General features: G+C 39.6%; 1 protein-coding gene across 4 annotated transcripts in view; it reads right to left on the bottom strand.

The window, feature by feature from the left end:
- LOC121413377 (DNA polymerase theta-like) overlaps positions 1–11,773 on the bottom strand; it is a 45,277-nt gene that overhangs the window by 3,495 nt on the left and 30,009 nt on the right. For all 4 annotated transcript variants that reach the window (XM_041606166.1, XM_041606169.1, XM_041606167.1 and 1 more), the window contains 7 exons: positions 11,239–11,399; positions 10,139–10,318; positions 5,016–5,322; positions 3,766–4,038; positions 2,597–2,781; positions 1,473–1,584; positions 37–306 (listed from right to left, as the gene is read on the bottom strand). In XM_041606166.1, coding sequence (XP_041462100.1) covers positions 37–306; positions 1,473–1,584; positions 2,597–2,781; positions 3,766–4,038; positions 5,016–5,322; positions 10,139–10,318; positions 11,239–11,399 — 1,488 coding nt within the window. The remainder of the gene's footprint in view (positions 1–36; positions 307–1,472; positions 1,585–2,596; positions 2,782–3,765; positions 4,039–5,015; positions 5,323–10,138; positions 10,319–11,238; positions 11,400–11,773) is intronic.

The following is an 11,773-nucleotide window of genomic DNA, read 5'->3' as shown; positions in this document are numbered from 1 at the left end:
AAAATATAGTCGAACAAATTAACTTCTATCACTCGCCTAACTTCTCTTCCTCTTTATGTCTATGGCATCTCTTAGTCGCTGGATACTCCACTGCTAATCTCCGGTCAATTTTGATCATGGCTGTTTTGACCAGGTCAGCAGCTGACCCCTGGACAGTAGTATTGACTGCTTGTCTCTCTGCTTGGTTTCTTGCTCCAGGATTAGTGTGGTGGATGGATGGTAGGTAGCGTCTTCGACCGGTCAGTGTCTGGACGTAGCCATGTTCCTTGCACTGCTTGACCACTTCGAGTAGGTAGTTCTTCATGCCTAATTATAAGCAAGATGAAGAGATCAGAACTTTTGTATTAAATTTTTTAGTAAATTAAGAGGCTTTTATAGGAGGAAATTATAATTTGTTGACAAATTTTCGGCATTACTCCTATTTGTTTAAGATCAGTATGCTCGATCTGTAATGAAAATCATAAGATCAGTATGCTCGATCTGTAATGAAAATCATAAGATCAGTATGCTCGATCTGTAATGAAAATCATAAGATCAGTATGCTCGATCTGTAATGAAAATCATAAGATCATAAGTCTGAAAAAATTGGAACCAGTGGGATTCGAAACTGCCATTTACTGCTTTCCGGGCAGCGGCTCAACCACCAGGCTATTCTGGTTCACAGCTAAGCCACGATAAACTGAAATTCAGATACCCTCGATCCTCTTCTTTCTGACTCATTGCTATTCAAATGCCGTCCGCCGTGGAAAATAAATAGTAAATTAAGAGGCTTTCATAGGAGGAAATTTTTCTGACTTATGATCTGATGATTTTCATTACAGATCGAGCGTACTGATCTTATGATTTTCATTACAGATCGAGCATACTGATCTTAAACAAATAGGAGTAATGCTGAAAATTTGTTAACAAATTATTAAATTTTTTGCTTGCCGGCCAAACATTTAGTGAGTGAAGAAAAACAAGCAAAACTCATCTTCCAATCATGGTTAATGTAAAATCAGAACACCTTTATAAATGTCCTAAATTTTAAATTGTAAGAAGTTAAATCACTTGGGTAATGTCATTTCTTTTTGCTCCTATACATAAAACAACTTAAAATACAATCTCTTCTAAAAGTATCACTGAGAATTAGACATCTCCTTTTGATCTATTATCATTTTATAATAATAACAATATAGGGTATTTATATTGCGCACATATCCACCTTGTTAGGTGCTCAAGGCGCTCCTATATTACCCGGCTAAGCTAGGCGTTCATAGCGCACACAGCTTCTTAAGGAATTACTTCCTACCGGTACCCATTTACCTGGGTTGAGTGCAGCACATTGTGGATCAGTTTCTTGCTGAAGGAAATTACGCCATGGCTGGGATTTGAACCAACGACCCTCTGTTTCAAAGTCCGGAGACTTATCCACTGGGCCACAACGCTCCACCATTTTATCACCAAATATGACTTTCCTATTAAACACTCACCCTTGTATTGTGATTTGAATGACTCCATGAAGGCAGCAGCATCTTCCTCACACACTCCTAGCTGCTCCCCTAGAGCTCTGGCTCCTATACCATAGATCATACCATAACACATCTGAAAGAAAGCAAATCAGTGAGATAAACTTTAATGATTTACAATTACAAGCTTCGCTTTTTGTAAATTCCCTCATTATCACATGCTAACTAATCTATAATTTGTCTAATCATCAAAATGTATCTGGAACAAAAAGAATTCTATATATTCCATCTATTTGCTACGAATTTGTTAATTATTGAAGTATTCTTATAACACATATTCTGTTTTGAACATTCATACATATGCACATATATGTTTGTTATGTTTATTATCAGAAAATGGAAGTGAAATAAACTAAACTGAATGATTGCTTCACACATGAGCTCCATAGCACAAAGGTTTCCCAAATTCCCATCAATTGCGATTGTAAATGCCATTGGCCAATCAACATTATTAATGCATACATTTATTTCAAAATGCTGACAATAAACCAATCAAAACACTTCTTTCATATTTGAAATGCACTAAAAATGTTGTATTACAGGGCCTAGATCATGTAAAACAATGTCAATTCTGACTGTAAAACATGATGGGGAAACTCTTTTATTTTTATTCATTTGCTAACAAACAATTTATTTCAATGCAAACCATGAAGAACATAACATAATATAATTGTAATATAATTATTAAGTGACATCCAATGCCAGGGGCATCATCTGAAATAAAATTTATACCAAATTCTGATCTGAAGCTCTTCAACATTATCTGCCAGTGCAATAGTAAAAAAAAGAGGTTTTATTATATTGATTGAGCCCTGATGATGATGATGATGATGTTAATGATGATGATGGTGATGATGTTGATAATGATGTTGATGATATTGATGATGGTGATGATGATGTTAATGATGATGGTGATGATGATGATGGTGATGATGTTGATGATGGTGATGATGATGATGGTGATGATGATGTTAATGGTGATGATGATGATGGTGATAACGATGATGTTAATGACCATGATGATAATGATGACTTTAATGTTGGTTTTCTGATATGAACCTGTCATCAATTACAAATCCATCTCTTACTTGTTTGGCCTGTTGCCTCTGTTCTGCTGTGACATCGCCTATATCGACATGCTTCCACTTGGCAGCGATTTGCTTGAAGACATCACTACCACTATTCAGGATACTCATGAGACACTTGTCCTTGGCTAGATGGGCTAGGAGACGTAGCTCAAGCTGAGAGTAGTCAGCAGCAAGCATCAATCCACCTGGGGATGTGTAATAAACATTCCAGTGTGAAGTATCGCATGTACATGATAACGCGCAGATTCATGTGGGACATACCCATCACTGCATTGGTCGTAATGATGCCGAGAGGATGCGTACTACTGCATATTAATCAATGAGATTACAAGATTACATGGGTGCACTTTTTCTTCTAAGTTTGTATTGATTCCTTTCTTTTGAATGATTTGAACGTCAAATGAAGTGATGAATTACTACTATTACCTGTATGTATGATTAGTATACTGTAATGATATTCACAATTATAATAAACCTAGGAAACAAATACATATACAGTCATATTTTCAAAGCTCAAAGATATTTCATGTCAATCTATGTAAATTAAAGGGCCCAGCAACTGTCAAATCATGGGAAAATTGAAACAATACGAAATTTGCATGCCAATTGACTTGCATAACATAATCCGTCCGTCATGAGCGCCCGTCGGACTAATGCGATAAAAGTTTGGACAGCGCGAATTTGACCGAACTCGTGATACATCGGATCAACGCAGTTCCAGTTTCCAACAATCCCAATTCCTAGACTCATAACAGGTCTCTTGATTGCTAACCCAAAATAAATAAACACTGTTTCAAAGTGAAAACACGAAGTTTACTTCAGGTTGGTTGGTCTACTAACTACTGCTCTCCTATAGACCTCCCAGACATGCCGGCATCTATTACATAACACCCTCAGGCATGCAGCCGAGTGAAAGACTTGAACCCCTTTTATGTTCCTAGATAAGCCTTGATTTTCCCATGATTTGTCAATAAAAGGTCGCTTTAAGAGACAATAATTAGGCTGTTTTTGTAACCGTCCTTGATCAGTGGTACAAAAAAATATAACGGTTCACAACCCAATGATATAGGAATAACAATTATTTGAGCAGTGCAACCTTACCCATTGATTGATATTCAATTCTCTGACATACACAAAACAATCAGATGCAAAAAGGAATCAATAGATACCTTTGAAAGGGCAGAACACATGCCTAATACTGACAGCAAACTTTGGGCCTGGTTTGGGTGTGGGTCCACTACTAATGACAAGCGGGGTATAAGCTCCTATCCTGGTCATTCGACCTTTCTTGCTGCGATGCGATGAGACCGCTGAAGGAATGAAGGAGGCAGTCCCTTGAACAGCGCCCCCTCCAGGTGGACTCTCCCCAATCACAGAAGGCATGTTAATGTCAAACTCTTTAGGGATGGCCTGGATGTTGGGTTCAAAGGTCGCGACCCGACCTGTTTTGAGGAAGAGGAACATCAGTCCATATGAAGTCTTGAGTTACAGTCACGTGGCCCAATTTATTTTGTTTTTACAGAATGAAAGGTATTAAACTACATAATCATTATCAAAAGGGCCAGAAAACAAGTTATATACTAAGCTTCTTCTAAGTTTTGCATTTGTAAATCCTTCCACAATTAATGATAATATCATAGATAATGTGTGACAATTAGTAAAGATGAACATTTTTATATCAATCAACCCCCCCAAAAAAAAAAATCAAGGTGCACCAAAAAACACATAAAAGATATGAAAGGCATTCCCTATTTCCATTTCTCAAAACCACATAACCCATCAAAATGGATAGCACAATTTGAAACTACATTTGCATATTTTTCATTCTTACAATGATGAGTGGATACCACGCGCGACCAAAAAACATGTAAAATGGATGTCTTTTCAAGATAGGGCATGTTACGTACGTAACGTAATAAGGGTGTAAAAAACACTAAAATAATGAAAAAAGGGTATCTATTTTCGATAGGAAAGCTACGTGTTTAGGGTCAAATTTGCGAGGGTATAAAAAATCAAGACTAAAATATTTTATATAAGATGTACTTTTTGCCCAAGAGTCAACACTACATGTTTAGAGCATGATTGCGCGAGTGGGGATGTACTAAACCAAATGACGTAGGTAAAGGTAAAACCGACGACCGAAGTCCATGACATAGCAACTGAAATATCGCTGTACTTGTTTAGGGATTCAATTCATGGAATACTTGCCAATAGTATCTTCGTGTTTCCAATACTTGTTAAGGGTAGGGTTTCACACGCCAATACTTGTTAAGGGGTGCATTTTCAGAATATGGAAAATATGTGTTTAGGGTGCTTTTTGAGATCTAATGGTCGCGGATGCTATCCACTCGTCAATGGAAGTGCCAACACCCCCCCCCCCGGATTTGATGAAATTCAATTTTGTATGAGGTGTCATTACCTGTAGCAGTGTGAGTCTGGTATACAGTGAAAACCCGATCCATGTCCAGTCTACTATTATGAACCTTCTCCTTCTGAAGAGGGAACACCACCTTAGCTACGGCAGCAGAGATCCGACGGAACTCCAAGATGATGGCTGGGAGAGGATGGAGAGGTTTGAGCTTCTCAAGGGCCTCCTTGGATGTGCTGAAGTGTTTGGCCAAGCGAGGGCGTCCTCTTGCTCCGAGGGTGCGACGGGCAGGTGCTGCTGTGGTGGAGATGGATGAGGGGTCGCCATTGGGTGGGAGCTTTAGCTCTGTGTATAAGACCTAAGAGTGTGACATAAGAGATATACTTATTATTATACATGCAGCTGTTAGTAACTTTTTCTAGAATTAGTTACTCTACATAATCAAAGGACAAGTCCACCCCAACAAAAATTAATTTGATTAAAAAGAGAAAAATCCAACAAGCATAACACTGAAAATTTCATCAAAATCGGATGTTTTCCCATTTCATAAATTAAAAAAAAAAAAAAAAAAAAACTGATGACGTCATCCACTCACTATTTCTTTTGTATTTTATTATATGAAATATTCTTATTTTCTCCTCATTGCCAAGTGATACAACAAGTAATTCGTCCTTGAACATGTGGAATTAGCATTGTTTATTACTATATGGTTCAGTCAAGTTGGTCCTTATTGTCAAATTTGTAAAAAATGAAATATTGTATAATTCAAACAATAAAAAACAGAAGAAATAGTGAGTGAGGGACATCATCGACTATCTCATTCGCATGTCACTCAGTTGTGCATATCACTGTTTTATAGGAAATAATCGAAATTTTAAATGTCATAACTTTCTTATTTTACATCCGATTTTGATGAAATTTTTTATGTCATGCTAGTTTGATTTTTTTCCGTTTATTAAAATCAACATTTTGCTGGGTGGACTTGACCTTTAAGCATTATTATGTGGTTGCTGCAACCTGGCAGCAAATAAAACACATACATCCTAAAGAGCTTCAATTTGTGTCTTACATATCTGGACACTGGAACATCAAGATATAAAAACATACAAGCATTCTTTGATTGCACTCTACCACTCTAAATCAAAGCATACTTCAAGGTTCAAAAGTGTAAGAGAAATACACTGACTGGTCATATTTGTTTCTTCCAGTATGAAGGGATCTATGGAATGACAATCGTAGCAACCCACTCAGAATCCACTGCAACAATAATACCCCTGACAGAGAACTTCAAAACAATGTACTTCTCAAATAATATGAAAACAATATCATCAACCTTATTGTCACACCTCCTTTTACCAAAAAGCTATCCACTTTATCCTCCTCCTCCTTACATTCACTACTCACTTATGAATTTTCATAAGCAACAACAGAAGATGTTTGTTTTTAAACCAATGAGTATAATACATGTATATATGATAATACTGGTAATGATATTAGTGTATGGTACTAATCATATTATCATATTAATAATATCTGTTTATAATTGACTTAAGTCAATGCCGATTTATATTTCACTTCGTTTTCTTTTTTTATTTCGCTATTATCTTTGAGGCTGCTACCCTTCTCAAGCACTGCTTATGGTAGCGGTCTCCAGCATTTTTTTTTTTTTAATCAAGAAAGTACAACATTTAATATTGCAAACTAATAGTACCCATATACATTTTGCCAGTGAATTATTATTTGTATTTATTTGTGTAAAAGGAAATGTATCACAACTTTTTTTATGTTGTACATTATGTTTGTTAATAATTTCTATTGGAAAAATGCTGAAATAAAATCAAATCAAATCAGATATTGATGAAAATGATTTTTGTAAATAATGACAATATCAGTTATGAAGTTATCTGCTTTTATTCCCCCTGCCTGCTTTTCCCCATCATCTTCATGGCGTGTAACTGTAGGGGTTCATCTAATTTCTAGTTGCCATGACTACACAGTTGTGTAACATTTAACTTGTGATGTAAGAGAGAAGCCATGTTAATCTATCTTGAGGGTTTTCCCCTCAAGTGGCTCGAAAAATATTTTGTTATCATTTAGATGTAGGGTTTCAGAGGCACCAATATTTTTTTACGTCTGACGAGGTTGTTTCAGAGAAACAAAATATTGAAACTGATTGTTAACGTGCATGCCCTATGAAACCATCCAATATTGAAAATATCAGATGAAATGAATATTTTGGCCTGCCCACGAGATTATCATTGGTTAATAAAAGATTGTGCGCACGAAGCTATTGTTATGTCACAATGAAATTGCATTGCATATTAGTTGCCAGGTGTGGTAAAGGAGGGTAAAAATTTAATGAATTCAAATGCGCTTGCATTATACCCTAGCACATCTTTACTTCATTACAAAGATATCTTTTTTTTAAAATGACAATACTCAGGCACCATGCTAATGATTTACAGGATTGCCATATATGATGGTTACTAAAAACAATTTTTTTTTGCTTCATTACTATATGTTTAGCTTTGTGGGATTAGCTAAATAATAAGATTGGATGACCAATTTTCGTGGAATGCGTAGAAATATTGTTACTCGCTGAAGAACAATATTGGATTCGTCTTCAGCTTCTTTGTCCTTCAGCTCGTACAATATTTCTTTGCATCCCACTCAAGGCCATCCAATATTCTCTCAAAAACCTTATTTGTCTTATGCCTATAATGATCATCATCATCATGATCATCATAATTACCATCATGATCATGATGATCATCCTCATCTTCATCATTTATCATCATCATCCCTCTCATTGTTGTAATCATTATGATCACCATCAACACCAACATCATGATCATAACGATCAATTCATCATCATCATCGCAGCCACCACCACCACCTCCACCCACCTTCAACCACCACCACTACCACCTCCACCACCACCACTACCACCTCCACCACCACACCACTACCACCGTCATCATCATCACAACTACCACCACCATCATCATCACTACCACCACCACCACCATAATCACCACTACCACCACCACCACCTCCACTACCACCACCACCACCATCATCATCATCACCACTACCACCACCACAATCATCATCATCACCACTACTACCACCACCACCACCACCATCATCACCACTACCACCACCACCACCACCACCATCATCACCACTACCACCACCACCACCACCACCATCATCACCACTACCACCACCACCACCATCATCATCATCACCACTACCACCACCACCACCACTATCATCATCATCATCATCACCACTACCACCACCACCACCATCATCATCATCACCACTACCACCACCACAATCATCATCATCACCACCACCACCACCACCATCATCATCACCACTACCACCACCACCACCACCACCATCATCACCACTACCACCACCACCACCATCATCACCACTACCACCACCACCACCACCACCATCATCACCACTACCACCACCACCACCACCACCATCATCATCATCACACTACCACCACCACCACCACTATCATCATCATCATCATCACCACTACCACCACCACCACCATCATCATCATCACCACTACCACCACCACAATCATCATCATCACCACCACCACCACCACCACCATCATCATCACCACTACCACCACCACCACCACCACCATCATCACCACTACCACCACCACCACCACCACCATCATCACCACTACCACCACCACCACCACCACCATCATCATCATCACCACTACCACCACCACCACCACTATCATCATCATCATCATCACCACTACCACCACCACCACCACCATCATCATCACTACCACCACCACCACCATAATCACCACTACCACCACCACCACCTCCACTACCACCACCACCACCATCATCATCATCACCACTACCACCACCACAATCATCATCATCACCACTACTACCACCACCACCACCACCATCATCACCACTACCACCACCACCACCACCACCATCATCACCACTACCACCACCACCACCACCACCATCATCACCACTACCACCACCACCACCATCATCATCATCACCACTACCACCACCACCACCACTATCATCATCATCATCATCACCACTACCACCACCACCACCATCATCATCATCACCACTACCACCACCACAATCATCATCATCACCACCACCACCACCACCATCATCATCACCACTACCACCACCACCACCACCACCATCATCACCACTACCACCACCACCACCACCACCATCATCACCACTACCACCACCACCACCACCACCATCATCATCATCACCACTACCACCACCACCACCACTATCATCATCATCATCATCACCACCACCACCACCACTATCATCATCATCATCATCACCACTACCACCACCACCACCATCATCATCATCACCACTACCACCACCACAATCATCATCATCACCACCACCACCACCACCATCATCATCACCACTACCACCACCACCACCACCACCATCATCACCACTACCACCACCACCACCACCACCATCATCACCACTACCACCACCACCACCACCACCATCATCATCATCACCACTACCACCACCACCACCACTATCATCATCATCATCATCACCACCACCACCACCACTATCATCATCATCATCATCACCACTACCACCACCACCACCATCATCATCATCACCACTACCACCACCACAATCATCATCATCACCACCACCACCACCACCATCATCATCACCACTACCACCACCACCACCACCACCATCATCACCACTACCACCACCACCACCACCACCATCATCACCACTACCACCACCACCACCACCACCATCATCATCATCACCACTACCACCACCACCACCACTATCATCATCATCATCATCACCACTACCACCACCACCACCACCATCATCATCATCACCACTACCACCACCACAATCATCATCACCACTACCACCACCACCACCACCACCATCATCATGATCACCACTACCACCACCAAAATCATCATCATCACCATCATCTTCATCATCCGCAACCTCCTCCTGTGAGCAGTGGAATCCCCCTTCTTCAAAATTCTCCTCCAATATCATCTGAATCATCACCCACACTTCAATTATCATGACAACCACAATCATTTTAACCACAATGATATTCCTGCTTACTTGTGCAACATCCTCTGGTGATGTAAGTGAGAAACCATGTCCAGCTATCTTGTATGCTTCCTCCTCCAAGCTCTTTAGCTTAGCCTGCATGATAGATTTCTGTGTTTCACACTCAGCTCCATCAATCCCAATACCATTCAGTTCCACTCTAGCTAGGGTTACAATGGATGGCATCTCAACCTGAAAGGGGTAAGGGGAATGAAGAAGAAGCAACTAAATTAAAATGGGTGCATCATGGTCTAGTGGTTCTGACTCTTGCCTTTCAAACAGAGGGTCGTGGGTTCAAATCCTAGCCATGGTTTGTTTTCCTTCAACAAGAAATTTATCCACATTGTGCTGCACTCGACCCAGGTGAGGTGAATGGGTACCCGGTAAGATTAATTCCTTGAAAGCACTAAGTTCTGGTGATGGTAGCTTGAGCTAAAGCCGGGGTAATAATAGCAAGCGCTTTGTATCCTCAGGCAGAAAGCGCTATATAAATCCAGCTATTATAAATAATTACAATATGTATACAACTAGGTATACATATTCAGACTGAAAAGAGTGCTGTAATAAATTCTATTCCAACAACATAAACAAAATAAATGTACTTGGGAAAGGGGACATGTGCAAGAAACATATTTGCAATCAATTGCAAATTTGGATTTGCAGATCAAGTAGCAAATCGATTCATACTCTATGATGCAGAAAGGAGAATAGGAGACTATCAATCAATAGTTGTTTGGAATTGATTGCAGGAACCAAACTTTTACTTACAATCGATATCAAGTTTCTTGAAATGCCACTTTTACATGTATATGAAGCATCACAAGTTGTTGAGATATTAATGCTGTGATAAGTATCATTTAGAGAACCTACATTCGGCATTCGACTTCATGATCAATGCCCTTAATACCAACACTAAAACAAATACTAAATTGGAAATAAGGATGAAATGTGACTGACTTAGCTGTTCAAGTATCCATACAGTAATGGGGGTCATTTTAGCAAACCCACATTTAGTGTTGAAGCAGGGTTAGCAAACCTTATTCATGTCACCAACAGTAACAAAAACACTGAACTTGAAAAAAAACCCCACCTATTTCGAGCTCTCAGCTTACCTCAAGGAATGGTCTCCACAGGTCCAACTCCTCTAACTGCTGCTGCATGACATCCATGACCTGTAGGGCCAGGACTGCTTCAGTAGTAGCCCTTAGTCTACTGGATCCATTCATCTCTGGACTAACCCCTGGACCACCAAGACCTAGACCACCACCAAGAGCTAAAAAGTAGAATGGAGATGTCAATAGAAGATCATTGTACCTTGATAAAGTTACTCTAGATAAGGAGGGTGTACCTAAAGTTTTAAGTATGACTTAAATGTTTACATTTGCACTTAAATGCCAACGTATACATGATATGCAATGCGCAATCTTATTGATTAATATGCAGTAGTGCGCATCCTCTTTGCATGATCTGGAAAATGAGGTCATGTCTTTTCCATTGCATGCAACAAGGCATTTAAGTGCAACTCTACGCCATACTTAAATCTTTGTGAAACACCCCCAGGTCATTACACAGATTTGTCAATGTAGTCAATAGACATTCCAACAAATTTTTACACTGATGATAACTAAACCCCTCAAAAAAAGTTTT

Source organism: Lytechinus variegatus, chromosome 4 (assembly GCF_018143015.1).
Source record: "Lytechinus variegatus isolate NC3 chromosome 4, Lvar_3.0, whole genome shotgun sequence".
In the NCBI taxonomy this organism is placed as follows: domain Eukaryota; kingdom Metazoa; phylum Echinodermata; class Echinoidea; order Temnopleuroida; family Toxopneustidae; genus Lytechinus; species Lytechinus variegatus.
This window is presented reverse-complemented; position numbering and strand designations above follow the sequence as displayed.